The 20,034-nt window shown below is 37.7% G+C and overlaps 1 protein-coding gene and 1 pseudogene across 3 annotated transcripts; one reads left to right on the top strand and one right to left on the bottom strand.

Annotated features, from left to right (window-relative positions):
* Nucleotides 1-1,321: 1,321 nt before the first annotated feature.
* On the top strand, nucleotides 1,322-3,835 carry LOC103336831 (protein SUPPRESSOR OF GENE SILENCING 3 pseudogene; annotated as a pseudogene). The gene is made up of 2 exons (XR_016128479.1): nucleotides 1,322-1,468; nucleotides 2,100-3,835. The product of XR_016128479.1 is annotated as a protein SUPPRESSOR OF GENE SILENCING 3 pseudogene (transcript).
* Nucleotides 3,836-5,142: 1,307 nt separating this feature from the next.
* Nucleotides 5,143-9,938, bottom strand: LOC103336830 (cellulose synthase-like protein D3). Of its 2 annotated transcripts, none has more exons than XM_008239942.2 (4): nucleotides 9,540-9,938; nucleotides 8,368-9,200; nucleotides 7,359-8,166; nucleotides 5,143-7,251 (listed from the first exon to the last, which is right to left on the bottom strand). In XM_008239942.2, exons 2-4 carry the CDS (start codon nucleotides 9,183-9,185, stop codon nucleotides 5,485-5,487), a joined length of 3,393 nt encoding a protein of 1,130 aa, XP_008238164.2. In that variant the 5' UTR covers nucleotides 9,186-9,200; nucleotides 9,540-9,938; the 3' UTR covers nucleotides 5,143-5,484. The 2 variants fall into 2 exon arrangements, with proteins under 2 accessions (XP_008238164.2, XP_088911848.1); XM_089055722.1 differs by lacking the exon at nucleotides 9,540-9,938 and adding an exon at nucleotides 9,325-9,458.
* Nucleotides 9,939-20,034: the final 10,096 nt, after the last annotated feature.

Here is a 20,034-nt window from a genome sequence, read left to right as displayed (position 1 = left end):
AATTGAATTGAGAGACTGTTGGGACACAAATTATTAAAGTAGCAAATAAACCTTTCCAAATTGCCACATAGGTCAACAAACTTTAATTTGAAGAATTTAATTTGCTACTACTATTAGAGATGCTCTTACATGGTCATCTATTTGACATGGCACGATAGTTATGGGCACACGAGCTGTATACTTTCTTTATATAACAAGAAAAACTTACCTTTAACATCGGTAATTACTCTTGTCAAGGTTGGCGATTGATAATTAAATGGCTTTATGCCATTGGTCCTTGTTACGTGGTCGTATATTTCACGTGACACAATAGTTATAAGTACACAAGTCTCACGATTTTTTTTCCAAATTACGCGAGAGTGTATCACGTGAAGAAAGACACAGTGTCTATGACAAGACTTTATGTCATTGGTCCTTATTACCTGGTCGTCTATTTTACAAGACACAGCCGTTACAAGTCTCACGATTTTTTTTTTCCAAATTACGAGAATGTATCACGTGAAGAAAGACAGAGTGTCTATGACAAGACTTTATGTCATTGGTCCTTATTACGTGGTCGTCTATTTTACAAGACACAACAGTTATGAGTCTCACGATTTTTTTCCAAATTACGAGAATGTATCACGTGAAGAAAGACAGAGTGTCTATGACAAGACTTTATGTCATTGGTCCTTATTACGTGGTCGTCTATTTTACAAGACACAACAGTTATGAGTCTCACGATTTTTTATTTCCAAATTACGAGAATGTATCACGTGAAGAAAGACAGAGTGTCTATGACAAGACTTTATGCCCTTGGTCCTTATTACGTGGTCGTCTATTTTACAAGACACAACAGTTATGAGTCTCATGATTTTTTTCCAAATTACGAGAATGTATCACGTGAAGAAAGACAGAGTGTCTATGACAAGACTTTATGTCATTGGTCCTTATTACGTGGTCATCTATTTCACAAGACACAACAGTTACGAGTCTCACGATTTTTTTTCCAAATTACGAGAATGTATCACGTGAAGAAAGACAGAGTGTCTATGACAAGACTTTATGTCATTGGTCCTTATTACGTGGTCGTCTATTTCACAAGACACAACAGTTACTAATTGCACGATTTTTTTTCTAAATTACGAGAGTGTATCAAATGAAGAAAGAAACGAATTGTATGACATGGATTTAGGTTATTGGTCCTTGTTACGTGGTCATATATTTAAAATGACACAATAGTTATAGGCACATGAGTTGTACAATATTTCCAAATTACAAGAGATTGTATCATGTGAGAAGAGAGATAGAGACATAGGTTATATATACACCCACGAAAGTTATTTTCTCAGATTAGGCACCACACACTCTTCGCATCACCCTGTCTCTGGAGTCTAGACTCTAGAGGTGGACTGTTGAAGTTCATCTTGCAAGGCGCCTCCTCTGCTCCGCCAATATCTTTTGTTTCTTGTAATCTCATTGGCATCAGGTACATCCTTCTTTATTGTTTATTCTTTTATTAATGTTTTAATTTTGCTGGATGGGTTCATGGCTGATATTGGTCATACTATTGATCGCGTTCATGGGAGCAATCCCAACTTCGGATGTTTTGATTTATGTTTTTTTATATTTTATTTTGTTTCGTTGAATGGATTCATGCTCCCCAAAATGTGGGTTTATACCATTTTTTTTAAATGATTCTAATGTTCATTTTCATTAATTATGTTGAATGTATTAAAAATTCGGTGTTTCAGAATTTTTGTCTTTCTTTCATTATTTATGAATTGGGTATGACAGAAGTTTATGAAGAATGTTGATTTTTGTACAGAAGTTTATTAAGAATGTTGATTTTCTACAGAAGTTTATTGAGAATGTTGATTTTCTGCAGAAGTTTATTAAGAATGTTGATTATCTGCAGAATTTTATTAAGAATGTTGATTTTCTATGGGTTTTCATTCAGATTTCCTACAAGAGTCTTACAGCCTTGCTCTAGGTTTATCAAGTTTTCTATTTATAATCTGAGATTTCAGGGCACTTATGTCCCTTACTAGGTATTAGATTCTTCTATTTGAAGTGTTTTTTAACTTTTTGGTCCCTCAAGAGAAAGGGTTGTTGTCCAGGATGAGTTCAAGAAGAGGTGGTGGAAATTCCAAAGGGAAGGAAGTTCGTGACGTCAATAGCCCGAAGGTTAAGCAGTTGAGCCATGGTGTAGCAGACATTAGCCTGGACTCGGCACAAGACGATGGAGAGTGGGCGGTAATTTCCAGAAAATCCAAGAACAGAGCTGGTAGCAGTGCTGCAAAACAAGTCCAATTGGGTCCTCAAAATTCTAATTATAAGGCGTGGGCACCGGCACATGATGCTCAGAAGCCAAGTATGCGAAATGGAACTGGTGGTTCACAAACTGCTAATTCTCAAAAACCAGCTGGAGGAAGAAATGCAAGGCAGCAGCCTAACAGTACAGGTGGTTTTGGAAGCAACTTTTTGGCCCGGCAACATTTGATTCCCCCTCCCCTGGACCATGGATGGAATTGGCAATCTAGACCTGGTAAAAAAGACAACAATGTGGCTGCTGCTCTCGCTGATGATAATGATGATGACAACTCTGATCATATGAGCGATACTGATGAATACGATGATGAGCTATTCAGTGATGAGTTTGACTCGGATTCAAGTGAAAAGAGTCACGGCACTCGGAAGCAAAATAGATGGTTCAAGAAATTCTTTGAAAATTTGGATGGTTTAAGTGGGGTGAGATTGGTAATCCTGATAGACAGTGGCACTGTCCTGCATGCAAAGGTGGTCGTGGTGCCATTGACTGGTACCAAGGCGTGCAGCCCCTGAAGAGACATGCCGAAACAAAAGGATCAAATAGGGTGAAGCTCCACAGAGAATTTGCAAAACTTTTGGATGTGGAGTTGCAGATGAGAGGAGTTATGACTCAATCTGTGGCTGCGGGTGAAGTATTTGGTAAATGGGTAGGTTTAAAATATGAGGAAAAGGATTCCAAAATTGTCTGGCCTCCGATGGTTGTCATCACGAATACTAGACTTGAAAAGGATGAAAGTGGAAAGTGGATTGGTATGGGAACCGAGGAGCTTGCTGAATACTTCGGATCTTATCCTTATTTGAAGACTCGACACTCGTATGGTCCGCAGGGACACTGTGGGATGAGCCTTTTGATTTTTGAGGCCTCGGCAATAGGCCATTTTGAGGCTGAGCTGCTGCACAAGAATTTTGCAATGCAAGGATTAGGCAGGGATACTTGGGATTGTGGTCCTATCTTGTTTCGTGCAGGTGGTATTCGACAGCTTTACGGTTACATGGCAATGAAACGAGACTTGGATATCTTCAACCAGCATACAGAGGAGAAATCTAAGCTGAAATTTGAGCTGAGATCTTACCAAGAGGTGGTCCTACACCCAATGAGGCAAATGAGTGCGGACAGCCAACAGGTTATTTGGTTGAAGGACAAACTTCCTATAGAACAGAGGCTTAGAAAAGATGCTGAACAGACTAATGAGATACTTCGTGACAAGCTCGAGAAGGTGCAGGAGGAAAATCGCATTTTAAAACGGAGGATAAAAATGCAGCTTGAGGAGAACAAGGAAGAGATGGATCTGCAAGAAGAATTTTACAAAGATATAATGTCTCGTACCCGAGATTGAAAATTTTATTCAAGTTTATTGCATTTACTTTCTATTTTGCTTTATTAGAACTCACAGTTTTTCCCCCTTTCTATTAAAACCATAAACATATCTTAATATAGTATTTTAACTTTTGAAGTGTTTATGAGGTTGCTGGATATTTTATGTTATTTGGTTTTGTTTTGTGACATGGGTTTTAGCCTTGGTTACTAAGCATTCTATGGCTTCTTTACTTTTCTATATCTCGAAGCCAAATTATTAGATTGTTTGAGTCATGCTTTCATTTGCAATTGGGATTGGGTGCTTTGCTTGCTGCCCAAGTCTCCACAAAAATTAAAAGAAAGACTTAAGGTGCTCGTGGTAGAGCTGCAACTTCTGTGTCTTTGCTGGCTGGAGTTCTGTTAGAAAACAGAGGAAAACAGAGAGAACAGAGGATTTTGCTTTCCAATGGGATTGCTGCTGCCAGTTAAAAACTTGTAAAGGATTTTTCGTATCAGAATCTAAATGTAAGTAGGTAATTGAGAGTTATTACTTTTAAGGTTTTTTAGGATTTAGACATAAAAAAAATTTCACTTTTGGAAAAAGCCAAAGCTTTTTCAAAAAAGACAAAAAAACCACTCAACTTTCAAATCAAAGACATGCAAATGTATTGGATTCCTTAGAAATCTAAAAATAAATAAGGGTATTTTTGTCCATTTTTGCTTCTTTTAAAATTTTTATCTCTCCTTTTGCTTTTTTCAAAACGTCTTAATTTTAAGACTGAATGAATTTGACTTCCTTTTTCAAAATCTTCTTTTTAATCTTAAAATTAGGAAATGGAAACCTTTATCCAAATCCTCACTATTCCTTATTTGGGAATAGGAAACAAAAACATATGCAAGGTTTCTTTTTTTACCGTTGACCACATAGATTTGTGCTCCATGAAAATGAAATGTTTAAAGTGGGTAATCAATTATCGATATGGTCACTAATAATCTATCAACTTCAACAATCCCACCCAAATCAGTTGACCACATAGATTTCAATGACACTATTTTTCCTCACCACTCTTGATGACGAGCATTACCACCATATTAATCATATTAATGGACGTTGAATTAGTTGAATTTTTTAGACTCGTGTATCTTGGCGGCGAGCATTACCACCATATTAATCATATTAATGGACATTGAATTAGTTGAATTTTTTAGACTCGTGTAACAGGTAGACTAAATCACACTCGTCCAACACCAATTAACATGCTGCTAATGCTCACCACCATTTAAGAGTGGTGAGCAAAAATGTTCTCGATTTCAATGGCTGCATTATTCTTTATGGAAATATTTAATGTAATTCTTCCACAACTAAAAGCTTAAACAATTTGTGAAAATTTACATTCCATTGCCTAACCAAAATAAGTCCTTGACAAATGGATAACAGGCGTAAAAATGAACGCAAATACCTATTTTCTTTTGTGCAATTGTTTTTTAGCCAAATCCTTTTTGTGCATTTAGAAAAATAAAATGAAACTGGAGGATGCAGCATAATCCAATTCACTGTATGGTCCATTTAAGTTCCGGAGAAGCTACGCATACATAACAAGAAGGAAAAAATAACAGCAAGGCCAAACACATGGAATTACTCAGCTCTAGTGATGGTATTTCATGTAACTTTAAATCTGAAAAAAAAATACTCGTATCAACAAATGTATAGAATCCATTTTTCCTATGAATATGAAGTTCAAATCAGTCAAAAAATGGCTAGAAAATGTACATTTCAGTGGGAGACCCTATACGACTTCCTGCAGGTGCTGGCTTAAAGTAGCATTTAGATGGACAGAAGATAAGGTACCTTCAAAATAATGTGTGGAGTACATGCATCATGGAAACTGGAATGAGCCCCCAATTTGATTATTCCCTGATGGCGGGTCGATAGCCACCCAAAGGAGAGATATGGTGATTGCTAGAAGACCAGACCACACAAACACAATCGTCGGTGTCCTCCCTCTTCTTCCCATAAGCCCTTTTGCAAAGGGATATAGATGAGCTAAGACCCAGAAGCTAAAGAAAACACCACCAAGCAAGCTGCTCCACTCTGGTGTAGTACTATATATTGTTCGACAAGTTGCAACTGCGATTCCGATCAAGTTAGTCATCATGATAGTAATTGGTGGTACCATCAGAGCTGTCCATTTGAAGACATAAAGATCAACGAAATCATCATCCCCATCATCACCTCCAGATTTTGATGTCAAAGTGAATGAAATCTCAATGCCTGCTATAACCTTTAGAAGACCTTGGAGCACCGCAGCAAGATGTGCACTTGTGCCCCCGATCAACCAAAACTGTTCATTTCTCCACCAATCTTCTAGTGCAATGCCAGACCACTTGATCTCAAGCACGGCAAGAAGAATAAGGGTCACTGTGATGCCCAAGAGGTATACCAGGAAGGTTAGGTTGAGGGACTGAACAATGAACTGACCAGTAAAGAGTGAGAGTGCAGGAAGGAAGCAGTAGACAATGAGGAAAATGGAAGTGAAAGGGTAGATTCCAACATTCAGGTAAGCAATCCTTTGCAAAAATTTCATCCTTGAGCTGGCCAGCAGAGCATTGTTGCGGGAAAAGAAAATCTCAACAGAGCCAGTGGCCCACCGGAGAACCTGATGAAGCCGATCTGTAAGATTTATTGGGGCAGTGCCACGGAATGCATCTCTTTTTGTTACACAATAAATAGATCTCCATCCGCGGTTGTGCATCCTATAGCCTGTGACCACATCTTCAGTTACAGATCCATATATCCACCCAACTCGTTGGCCCCATTCAGTCTTATCCTCATACCAGCATGAGATCACACTGATTGCCTCCGCAACTGTTGATGCATCAAGAGGCTCCCGAGGAAGAGTCAGAGCACCCGGCGGACGTCCATGTTTAATGGATGGATGATCAGCAAGGGGCCGACCTTGGAATTCTGCCACACGGATTGAGTCAACAAGGAAGCTTGAGTTTCCAAACGTTTTAGGAATAAGAGCAAGACTCATTTCTTCCTCCTCCACGTCTACCAGTTCAATTGATTGGCTGTCTTGAGAGGCAACTTCAGGGGCAGAAGCCACCAAAGAAGTTTTCTTGGGATTGGTGAAGAAACCACCACAGAAACCATTACGCTCTTTCCTGCTAGGTGGATCGAAGCCATAAAGGGCAGTCCGACGAAAGAGGCATCCTGTTCCTACGTATACTGGACCCTGAATCCCATCAAGGGCTCGCATGTTGACATCAAAGAAAACAGTGTTATGGTTTGCATAGCGATCAGATGGGTCAATTCCTTCAAACCTCTGCGGAAACTGCACGTAACAAATGTGTTCCCCACCATGGTCCATCATGAAGCACATGCCTTCTCTCAATGCCTGGGAGTAGTAGATGTAGTGATCACAGTCAAGGTTGAGAATGAAGGGGCCATTGGACATGACCGCTGAGGCACGAACCAGTGCATTCATGGCACCAGCTTTCTTGTTGTGATCATAGCCAGGCCGCTTTTCACGAGAAACATAAACTAGCATGGGAAGACGAATGTCAACCTCACTTAGATTCATGGAATTTGAATCCACTGCTGTGCCATTTAGTGGCTGATCACTAGGAGGTTTCACCATCACCTACACATGGTACAGATAAACTTGTTAACCAGCAAATTTTAATTCAATCTGAATGCATATAAGAGAAACTTGCTGAATTCTACAAAACCAATAGAACTTATATCTACCTGCATGATACTGGCATGATCGCCCCTAGAATGCTCAGGCGCAGAAACTGTCCAAGTGCCAGGCCAGTGGGTTGTATCAGCCATCCAAGTAGCTTTTGGGAGCTTTAAATTCTCCACTGGTTCGTCATTTGAATTCTCTCTCTGCTTTTTCATAGCCTTGATCTCCTCTCTAGCATTAAAGGCATCGGAACGTCTCCGGATTGAATCAGGAAGACTATTAATCCTTACCTTAAATTCATCATACTCACGCTTTACCTGCCTGCGATCCCTGACAAAATCTGAGAGCACTTTATTCTTATAAGGGTCTCTCTTCAGATTGAAGTAAGATTCTGGATTCCTTGGCTCAATATCATGCTTCCGGCAGAAAGGGACCCACAAGTTGGCAAAACTTGCAGCTTCTGCCATGGCCTCAAAGGTCAAAAGTGCACCTCCATCATCAGAAACATAACAAGAAAGCTTCTCAACAGGGTAGTCAGCTGCAAGAATCGATAGAATGGTGTTTGCAGTGACAAGAGGTGGTTCTTTCTCTGGATCTGCTGTAGATACAAAAATATCTATGCCTGGGAGATCAGATTTTCCAGTAGGATTGTTGGGACTCGGTGTTTCAAATTTCTCCTTCAAAACATCAACATCAGCAACGCGATTGATGGGGCAGAGCTTCGGAAGCTGATCCAGTAGCCAAGAGAAGGCAAACCAGATCTCACAAACTACAGACATAGCCCACAACCAGACTGCATCGTCATTAGGGTTTCTGACTCTCCATTGCAAAAATAATCCAAGGACCACCATTCGAACAATTACTAGGAGCCTGAGATTATATCCAACAAAAATTAAAGAGTGTAAGCTTATAAAGCAAGCAGTACTAACTAAGCTTATATGCAATAAATTCTGTGGGTTCACAAATAACGATGAAAGGAAAATCTCCAAAAATACCACTTTGAAACAAGTAGCAAAAAGAGTGGCAAGAAATAAACAGTGCAGAAAAACAGAGAGGATCAAACAGTTTTACCGATATGGACTGAGAATTGCAGCAGAGATATTCAACGTGCGCGTAAGTGGCTTCCATTGCTTATGTTGAAACACATTAGGATCGCCACTAATTCCATCATCACTTCCATTGGCAGTATCTTTTGGCCACATAGCATTTCCATAGCCATAACTCCCCTTTGTCTCAAACAACCATTGGTTATGATCAAAGTCATTAGTCTGACTCTCCATCAATGCTGTTGACTTTGTAGATTTTGATTTCATCAACGATAACCTCCTCTCCATCTTTGACATCCCAGCTGTAGATGGCAGAGACAAAGACTGCCGATTCGCCAAAGCATACTCGGTCATGTCCAGCTGCTGCTCCTTATACGGTTGTTTGCAGCCAGGACAAATACTCTCACCACTTGCTATAGCATCTCTATAACAATCCATACAAATCTTGTAATTGCATTCACAGGGAACTATATCTAACCCCCTCTCATCAGTCACAACCTTTGCATCACAACCCTCCACAGCACAATACGACCCTTGTGCTCCGGTCATCTGCGGATGGCTAGTTTCGGACTCAATCACCTTTTCCTTCAACTGGGCTCGTGTAACACAATTATAGCCACCTGTAAACAAAGAACTCGATGCATATTGGTCCTCCAACCTCTGAGAAGTCGACCGCTGCATCGAAATTCCGGTGGGCTGATTGTCAGGTGTAGGGGGTATGTGGACAGTGTAGGTAGCAAAATCAGCACTCCCAATCTCACTGTCAAGATCATTGCTGGCTTGGCTAATATGGCGAACCCTGGGGGATCCACTTGAGAAACTGAAGCGAGATCCAGATGCCATAAAGCTTACCACAACCTGCAATTCATGGCACATCAGAAATTGATTAAAACTTGAAATAGCTAAACACAAACACAAATCCAACCCTCCTCTTTCATAGACAACAAATGAAATATACAGATTAAAATTTTGCTTTGCTTACTCGGTAGTCTCAGAACTAGAGGAACAAAACAAAACAAAAATAATAATAAAATCTCACTGTCTCTTCAAAACTCTGTTTCTCTCTCGCTCCGGAAGAAACAGAGAAAATCAAGCTATTAAAAAATACAGTGTCTCCCTTGCTCTAAAACAAAGAAAATAAAAAAAAAGGCATAAAGCAATCACAGGGAGATGGAGAGTTTTTCGTCAAAAGCTTACCTATTAAACACCAACCCTCTTCAGTCTTCACCAAATTTTTATACAAATACAAAGCCACACACAAAGTGTAAGAAACTTTCAAATGCGCCGCCCAGAGCAAAGCAAAGCAAGAAACACAAGACCAAGTCCAGCCTCCCTACCCTCGTCACTACTTTTTCAAACCCAATGCCGGCCCTCCAATACACCTCATGATCATCTGGAAGGTTTGTTTACCTTTGTTTCCTAGCAATGAGGTCGTCTTATGCGTCCATGTGTTTCCTTTTTGGGTATGGTGGTGTTTTTAGTTTTGCAGAGAAGTAGTCAGAGAGAGAGAGAGAGAGAATGTCACAATTGGCAGTGAAAGACAACGGGGGAGATGGAGAGAAGGAAGCTCGTCTTGTGCTTGTTTTATGTGAAGAACGGTAATGGTTGAGGTTTTGTTTTTGGGTTTTATAGGGGACATATCGGGAATTTCGGGGGTCGATTCTGGTCGCTTTTGTACATTCCAGTTTTTACGCGGTGTGGATGTAAGATTCCCCTGCGGTCGGAATTTGGGTTCTTACTACAACCGGTTTCATCACAACCCTACATCACAGAATTGTATTGTGATCCTTGAAAAATGATGACTGAAATTCCTATTATATCTCTAAAAAATTAATTTGTTTAAACACACAATATATTACGACAATAACTAAAATCATCATCATTTTTAGTAGTTTTCCTTATTAGGTTTTATTTATCATGGTGAGCAAAAATATTTCATTTACTTTTTGTTAAGATCAGTACAGAATCCTCATTATAATTATTTATTTATTTTAATTACAAATCATCATTATTATCGTAAAAAATAATTAAAGTCATCTCACGTACTATAATGGCGATTACTTTGTTATCTTTTATATAATAATACTAGAACCACTAAATTTTTTCTGAGTTTTAATTACCTTCCTTGCTGTTAATATAAATTGGTCATATTTCTTAAATAAATAAATAAAAAGCATAAATTGGTCATACTATTTTAAAAACATTAAACAAATTGTCATTAATAATAATATATATTACATCAGCGCAGTGAAGTTCATCTTGCCCTGCCTGATCAGTTCAGAAGGCAAAGCATGTGTCGGTATTTTTGTGGGTCTTTCTTGATGGGGTGGTGATGTTGTCGCAGAGGATCTTTACCCTGTTTGAATATGAGCTGTTTAAAGTTGTATTTGCACGCTGCGTGTACACTCCATCCAGTCAGCCAAAACATGTAAATTCAACCCCTTGCGTGAAATGGCTCTTCGGATGACAAAATTTTCTTGTACAAATGTGTTCAATGGAAAATATTAAAATAGAGAAGAATATATAAATGCAAGGGTAAATAAAAAGAAAATTTATAAAAAGTGAAAGGAGAGACAATATATTTTATTTAGGGGTGGGCGTTTGTGCTGGAAAATATATATATAAAGAGTACCAATTATACCGAACAGATCCAAATCAAAAGCCCAAGTTAAAAATATCTAGTGGAATAATATCTAATATCCGAGGTAAACTGCACAGTATTGAGCATTATATTCAATAGAAAAATTATTCTATAAGTACGCGTCACCCTCTTATGGAAAAACTACATAAAACTCTCTAAATTATAAGGTCATTTTTAAGTTCATAACAATCTTTAGGGACATTTGTGAGTACATATTCAAATCCCCGGAAAACCTATAAATTTACCCCATCTGTTACACAAACCGTTAGTTAATCTGTTAAATGCTTACTTGTCAAATGTGAGACCCATTTTTTAATGACATGGACTTCCATGTAAACAAAAAAAATTAATAAAAAATTATATCTTTAAAATAACTAAAAAAGAAAATCAAATAAAAAATCAACACAAAAAAATAAAAGAAAATCAAATCAAAAGAAAAAGTAAAGAAACAAAAAAAGCAAACCAGCTCACGCCCCCTCCCCGCCCAAAAAAAATCTCATAGTCCCCGACCCCATTCCAATTCCCCCACTCCCATCTCATCATTCCTATTTCCACCACCTCTCTATTTTTTTTTTCTCTCATTTGAACTTGCCAAGTAGGTTTTTCGGGGGTTTGAGTATGTAGTCGTAAATGTCCTTAAAGGTGGGTATGAACTTGAAAATGACCATATGGGTGTTTTATGTAGTTTTTTCTTTTTCCTTTTTAGGGTTTTTCACAAATAGGCCCATTTCAACACTATCAGAGTCCTACTGTGTCTAGCAGCAAATCTAGATTGGCCATTACATCATTTCGATGTTAAAAATGTCTTCTCACATGAAGACTTAGAAGAATAGGTACACATAGATTTACCACCAGGATATAATTTAGCTCATAACAAGAAAAATCAAGTTTCCATGTTCAGAAAGTCATTATATGAGTTAAAACAGTCTCCCAAAGCGAGCATGGTTTGGAAGATTTACTAAGTCCATGAAGAATTTTGGATACACTCAGAGTAATTCAAATCACACCATATTCTTGAAGCGTGATGGAAAAAAAAAAAATCATTGTATTAATTGTTTATGTGGATGTCAAGGTCGTTATTGGAAATGGCACAGGAGAGCAACAGAAACTACAAAAGTATTTGTCTCAAAAATTTGAAATGAAGATTTAGGTGCTCTGAAATTTTTCCTCGGAATTGAAATAGCAATGTCAAAAATTGGTATTTTTCTATCTCAAAGGAAGTATGTGAAAGATTTACTCACTGAAACAGGAATTCTAGAATGTAAGATTGCCGACACACCCATTGAGATGAATCACAAATTGTGTGAAGATATGGACCAAGACCAATAAGGAACAATATCAACGCCTTGTTGGAATGTTGATATATTTTGCATACACAGGACCAAATATTGCATATGATGTGAGTGTGGTTAGTCTGTTTATGCATTAACTCAGTGTTTATCATAGGAATGCAATTGATTGGATCTTAAGATACTTAAAGTCAACCCCTGGTAAGAGATTAATGTTCTCAAAGAATGGAAATATCGAAGTTGTTGGATATACAAATGTTGATTGGGCAGGTTCCATTACAAATAGATGCTCTACAACAGGTTACTTTACATTCGTTGGAGGTAACATAGTCACTCGGTAGAGTAAAAAGTAAAATGTGGTTGCTTGGTCTAGTGCAGAAGCCGAGTATCTAGGTATGACTTAAGGAGTTTGTGAATTATTGTGGATCATAGGACTCTTGACAAAATTGAGTTTTAAACCAAAGAAGCCCATGCAATTACATTGTGATAACAAGTTAGCGATCAATATTACTCATAATCCAGTTCAACATGATCTAACAAAACATGTTGAGGTGGATCAACATTTCATCAAAGAAAAAATTGAGAACAAGATCATCTGCCTACCCTTTATAAAATCATAAGATCAGTTAGCGGATGTCTTGACAAAACCTGTATGTGGACGAGTATTTTATGACTCACTTAGTTGGGCATTGGTGACGTGCATTCACCAACTTGAGGAGGAGTGTTGATGTGAGTTAACCTAACAAATCAAAGAGATTTATTTCCTAAGTTAATTAGGTGATTTACTTCCTTGTTTTCATATAGTTGACAATCCTGTATAATTAGGAGATTTTCTCCTAATTGATTACTGTATCTATTTTTTTGTAAAGCACCCTTGTAAACTTCTATATATACCTTCTTATAGAGAAGAATACAATTAACTTGAAGTATTCAAACCAAGTATCATATTTTAGCACCACTTTAATCTAATAATTTATTTAGAACAAGTGCATTTTCGTAAACAACTTACGGAATCAATACAATTAATTCCTATCCCGATTCCACATAGTTTAGTAAACAACTTTAATAAAAATTTGGACCATGAAATTACAAAATAAACTGTCTTGCCAATAAAAGAGTCTCTTTTGCTGAAGTGAAGTAATAAGTTGATTGATATCGGACAACAGAAAATATAGTAATCATATTGAAGACGAACAATAACAGAAGGACGTTACATAATTGATAAAGAAAAATACGTGTTAAAATTGCTAAAATGCGCATATATCAAGTTAGGTAAGGACGTCGACATTCACAACTTCATATTGTGGAGACAATGATGGCAGTGGCATGGAAATTATTGAGCTCTTCAATATCAATGGTAGATCCTAGCCAAGAGAAATTCGGAGATCTGAGTTGCAAGTGCTACGAGCAACTTTTCTTTTTTCTGTTAAGTTCACTTCAGTTTATAGCCTTTTAGGTCCTTTTTTCATTGTTTTCATGCATGTGTAATGCTAGGTTTGGTGCATGCATCATATTTTGTTACCATAATTTGATACTACATGAAGTGGCAATTTCACATCATTAATTTTAATTTATTCAATTTAATAATTTAATCTTGTTATTTTAATTTATTAATTATTATAGTAATTAAAGGTTAGTGTTATCGTAACGAAAGTTTTTAAAAAATTATCTTACATGTCATTGCGTTATTGACAAAAAAAAAAAAGGTGTTAATCCCGTTGCATAAAAATCTTTCTCCATGTAACGCCATCGGTGTGGTTTTCGCATGTGAAACTTTTCATCCATCCATCCATTTGAGTTTCCAATTGCTTTTTGGCCTGTGGGAGCATGATAGGAGAGAACTCAGTCTGCCGTGATTCCAGCAGCGCATGATGGAAATAAGTGCTTTTGTGTTCGCCAGAAAAAAAGAAAAAAAACAAGTGCTTTTGTTCGGTACTTCAGTTACTTGGTCCAATAAAACAAACACCACGTGAATGACTTCACAAAATTCAAAGTTTAATGATGACCTGGAGGCTGGATCAAGGGAGAGGATTCGGGTTGGATTTCAAAGGGTAGTTGTTTAAATTGATTGAAAGTCAATACAATTTTTTTTTTCTTTTTTTCGGTTTTGAAAGCATGGAGATCATGTTTGTTTTGAATAGTCGAGAAAAAAAATATAGTTAGTAAATTCGTGAATTAAATGTGTCAAATTGCTGCTGATATGATGGCTTCTATTAGTCTTTGGGTTTTCATATTTGGGATGCCCCTGCTGCTTGTGAATCAATTCATTTTCAATTCATTTTTTCTTATACAATAATAATCTATTTTATTCTAATCAAAATGATGAGAATGGGGATTCGAACTCGGGTGCAAAATAAAAAACACATACGCTCTAAGTCAATTTGTTTATTGTTAGTGTTTACGACCGATTAGCCCTCCTCTTTACTTAAAAATGTAAAAAGAAAAAGTAATTATAGTATGAATCTGCTAAGAATTCGGCTTCTCTCTTGAATGTTTCAGTCCTCAACTACTTTCAAGGACAAAGTGCCATGTCGCCAGAGTGACGATAATATCAAAGAACTGCTTGGTTACTATAATTAAACGACGTAATTTGTTGGATTATTATTTAAGAAGGATTAGCCAAAATGGAGGAAGCTGTCAAGTTGAAAAGTCCTCGAGTTGAGAGCTTATCCGAACATTCTTTCTTGTGCCGGTGGTGATCATTTGCACACGGAAGGTTAGGTATCAGGTGTTCACACATCAGTCAATGAGTATTTTATTAATATCAGACCTATGGCCAAAATGAAAAACAAGATAATCTCTAGAAAGTCTTGCATGGCTAGTGAAAAATAAAATAAAATAATATCAAATCAAGAAAGCGTGAGCAGAGCTGGTATGGAATATGTCAAAATACAACAATTACTAATCCTAACCAACAATCAACACACAGAGTAAGAGATTGAAACGCGTCAAGCTTAATGAAAAAGAGTCTTATTTTACATACTAATGATTTCAAATTCAAACCCTTAAAACACGTACCTTGATATTTGGCTATATAGACCAAAGATCAACTTTATAATATTGCACATTTGTTGGTGGAAACCTAATTATTTGTCAATGACGCAAAAACCAATGGGCAGTTGCTAGATCTAGTTTGGTGTATAAGAGTTATTGTTGTTAATGACCATATTGGCATTGTAGGGCTTATGAAATTATATGGTGATAACAAGAGACAACAACTAATATTGCTCATAATCTAGTGCAACACGTTGGAAGTAAAACATATTTCTTAAGGAAAGATTGTCAAAAGGTTTCATTGTAATCCTTATTGAAAGAGAAGATTGAAGATATTCTAATCAAATATGTCTCAACTCAACCAAAATTTTAATTATTGTTAAAATTGGAGGTCGATATCTACTCAGCAGTTTTGTTTTTTGTTTTTTTATTATATTTTTATTATTATTAAAGGCCAAAGGCCAATGAATTTAGTTTCACTAAAACACCCAAAATGGGGGTTGAAATTATAAAAAAACCCAAGCACTATTTAAACATATAAACACACCCAAAACCCATCATTACATACACTCAAAACCCATTTATAAACACACCCAAAAAGTTGACTTTGAGATTGATTTTGGGTGTGTTTCTATGTTTAAATAGTGTTTGGGTTTTTTTATAAATACATGTTTATGATTGGGTTTATTTATAAATTTGTAATGAATGTATTCATCAATAGAATATAACGAACGCAAATCATTCTAAAGGTAAGAGTGAAGCCAAGCTAGGACCCTCTTCCATCCAATAACATATCTCATTACAAGATAAAGCAAATTTGGCTAATTGATGAGCCACAAAATTACATGTACGAGATTGGTGTTGCAGAAGGATACAAATACAAAACGACGGAGTAACTCTTTCAGTTCCTTTATCAACTCTCCTTCCATGCTCTCAATGGAGTAACTCTTTCAGTTCCTTTATCAACTCTCCTTCCATGCTCATATCAAATTCAGTTTCGGTTTACAACGGTGTTAATCACCTCCAAGCAATCACTTTCAATAATCATCCTTGTGAATCCGGTATCTATTGCCATTTGACAACTTGCAATCATAGCCAAGGCTTCAAAAGCCTTAGGGGAAAGACAACTAATTACCGGTTTAGCCATGGATACCCATTAATTCCCCATTGACATTTTCGGACTACTACTGACAGGACTCGCCATGAATTCCTCGGAACCGAGACGGATCCTGTGGTTTTTCCGACATCCAACCGATGTAGAGCCCACTTACTAATTTCAAACATCCTCTTCCCTGAAAAAGAGGACTGAGACTTCTACTGAAATTTGAGTTTTTCTGAAAAACGGACTTAATCTGAATTTTTCAACCTGTCAAAACACAGTTTAAAATTCCCAAACTTCAGCATGCACATTCTAAGCCCAATCGTTTGAATTACATTGTGTACCTGTTTAAGCCGTCTTGGAATATTGCCAAAACGATTTTTGTTCCAGCAATCCAACCGTTGTACACATAATTCAATCTTATGTAAAAGTGAGACCTCCTCCAAATTTCTGGAGTTCCATGCATCAATAATAACATCACTACAAGAACTCTCCTCCACCCAAAATTCTTCAAAATGAACTCTACGCCTTCCCTTCCTAGTACAAGAAAATTTGCTCTCATTGAGACCTAACTCCAGAGAGATTGGATGATGACCTGAAGAGTCAGAAATTAAGTGAATAACCTTTGCTTGAGGAAAAAACTCCAAGAACATCATCTGTAACCAAAGCTCTATCAAGACGTTCTTCCACCATTACATTGCCTTCCGTCCCATTCCACCACGTAAAATGAGGCCTTATATAATTTACCTCACAAAGGGCACAATTGTTAACCACATCTTTGAATCCATTGCATCTCTTCATCTCGTCCTTGACTTCTCCCATTCCAATCTAAAACTCCCATCAAATCCAAGGCCTTAAATTTCCATGAGTTCCATGAATGATCCTTTGGTTTGGTTTTGGATGACCATAAAACTTAAACCGAAAGGAGAATCCATTAGGAATGGTAGCGAATACATAAATATGTGCAATTAAAAAGGAATTAACTGACACACCAACCCTCTTTCCATAATAGCAATAAGCCACCATTCAAACCTCTACGTCCCACAGCTATACTCCCATCCATGAAACCCCAATTAAAACTTAAACCGCTCCATTTGCTGCATTGATAATTTAGTTTTTAATAAGAAAACTAAACCGGACCCTTTTAATATGAGGAGGAACCTCAAGTCAAGGAACGTACTAGGGTTCCCAAGCCCACGTACGTTCGAAGCGAAAATATTCATGATGAGCGACGGGGCAGCCCTGTTGACCCCGTCACTGGTATTGTAGCCTTTTCTCCTTCCTTGATTAAAACTGCAGTTTTCCTCCTCTTCCCCCCTTCCACCTCCAAAGTCTCCGTCGTCTTCTGCCGCATTACTCTTTTCCGCCCTGAAACCACAAAAATCAAGGTTTGTAGAGTTTCTTCTTGAGGCCAAAGGTTGGCGAGGTTGGCTCGAAGTAGATAACTGCACTCCTCTCACTCCTCTCTTCCACTTTCTCTTACCCAATTCCTTTTCAGTGGCACCATAAGAAAAATTCATCAAACATCCTCCTTTATCTCTCTATCTCTCTGTCTCTTTGTCTCTCTCTCTCTCTCTCTCTCTCTCTCTCTCTCTGTGTTTATATGTTATGTTCCGATCCAAACAACTCCCACTTGGTGGCACTGATTCAGATACTGAGGAAGAAAAGATGCATCTTCTCTCACAAACTTGGGTAAGACCATAAAAGGAAGAGAGGAAAAAGAATCTGAACTTTTTGTTAATACTAATGCAGACCTACCTTCCTACAGAGGCAAAATTCTAAGCGCAATTTGTTTTGACAGGTTTTCCTTTTTTGATATTTCTAGAGATTCTAGACTTTGAAGAGGATTTGTAGCTGTAATTTTTATCTAGTCTGTCTTGTAGGAGTGGGAAAAGAAAGAGAGAGAAAAGGAGGTGTTTCTGGCGAGTAGAGAGGGGGTTGCCGCCTGCAGGGTTGGGGTGGCTGACCAGGTTGGGTGGGTGGGGGAGCTTTAGTTGAATTAATTTAATACCTAATTTCATAAAGATGAGAATTTGCTGGAATTAATAATTAAAGGATATTTTAGGAATAATGATGGGTGGAAAGATAGGATTGTGTTTTTTTTTTTTAAATTTACATGGTGGGTGGAAAAATAAGTCGGTGAAAAAATAGAATAGATAGGTGAAAATAGCAGCACTCCATTTAAATTGGTATTCAAACCATGACTTGAATGTCCTGATTTTGCAGCATTAATACTCTTTCCTTTGGTAATTTTCTTCAAACCGTTACTTTCTTTTCCTGACTCATTGAGAAATGCCTCATTAATGCCAACATCCCCACTATCCTCCCCCAAATCATTCTCATTTACATTCATATGAGAAACTACCTTACCAAAACGGTCACCATTTAATGCTTCTCTACCAGCACGCCGTTCTTCCACCGGTACTCGCCCGCCGCCATCACTGCCTCTGCCTTGAGCGAATTTGAGCCCGCCACTTCCCCAAGAGCCATAAGAAAAATTCAAAGAGCTCACTGGTAATCGTAAGTATCCCTTTTAGATACAATGACAGCCCGCAAATCATCGCTATATTGGATTCCACATCCAAAGTTTTTGGTTGAACAACTCCTCGCTTCATGTCCCAGCAAACTGCATCTTGCACAAACATTGGTAAACGTTCATATTTAAAACGAATCTAGTGTTTAGCTCCCCCACCATTGATCATCACTCCTCTTGCCAAGGGTTCACTTGTATCCACTAGAACCCTCACCCTGATATATCTTTGACGAACAAAGCCATTTTGTTCTTCCCAAATCGATCTTCGAGACCTCCCCAAAGCGGCTGCCTATGAGTGCCACCATCTTCTCCCCTCGACAGTCAATAGGTAAATCATGAAACTGAATCCAAAAAGGGCAAGAAGTGAGCTTTAATGACCCTAATTGGAGTCCAGTACACCATCGCTGAAGAAGGAAAATATGGACGTCAAACAACCACCATCCTCCTTCCAAAACTGATTTCAGCTTTTTCTCCCCATTGAACAATACTTGAAAAACATTTTCTTCCACTTCGATAAACCTGACACATCCCTGTAGTCGCCAAGATTGAGTAAGAGTGCGACTAAGAGCAGAGCGATTAAAAACTCGAGACGTAAGTAATTGTCCAAGAAGACACAACTCAGACCCTTGAACATCGTCCCTTTTCACCTCATCACCAATAATTATCGCCTCTTCTTCATAGTCATGAAGCTGATATCGTTCAAGAATCGCACTCAAATCACCGTCCATAACCAAGAACAATGAAACAGCAAGCCTTGTCTAACGGACTGTGGCAACACAAATGATAAGCTAAGAAAAGAATATCCTAGGACTCAAAGAAGGAATTGAGACTGTAGGAACTTCGACCTCTCAAAGAGGAAAAACTCTCTCAAAAAACTGAAAAATTCAAATAGCTATATAAACAAATATGTTACATGTCCCAAAATCATTACTTCAGCAGCTTGAGGGGGCATGTTGACTTGTATATATTAATTATGTGCAGTTAGCTATTTCATATGGCATGTATGAATAAAGGGTGTCTAGATAGGTTTCTTTTGTGAGCTGCTCTTTTAATTTACAATGATAACCTTTTTGGATAGGATTCTAAATAAGCCAGTTGTATATCATGAGTAAGGGTATTTTTGGCATTTTTATATT

Source organism: Prunus mume, linkage group LG7, assembly GCF_029339155.1.
Source record: "Prunus mume cultivar Tortuosa linkage group LG7, ASM2933915v1, whole genome shotgun sequence".
Taxonomy (NCBI): domain Eukaryota; kingdom Viridiplantae; phylum Streptophyta; class Magnoliopsida; order Rosales; family Rosaceae; genus Prunus; species Prunus mume.
Note: the sequence above shows the minus strand (reverse complement) of the source record. Positions and strands in the feature narration are given on the sequence as shown.

Bases quoted from the DNA above. Each gene is read 5' to 3' on its own strand.
- LOC103336830 (XM_008239942.2), bottom strand. From the start codon at position 9,185: ATGGCATCTGGATCTCGCTTCAGTTTCTCAAGTGGATCCCCCAGGGTT. The intron at 8,167-8,367 runs GTAAAACTGTTT...ATATAATCTCAG, and splicing joins GCAATTCTCAGTCCATATCG to GCTCCTAGTAATTGTTCGAA. The intron at 7,252-7,358 runs GTAGATATAAGT...TACCATGTGTAG, and splicing joins ATCATGCCAGTATCATGCAG to GTGATGGTGAAACCTCCTAG.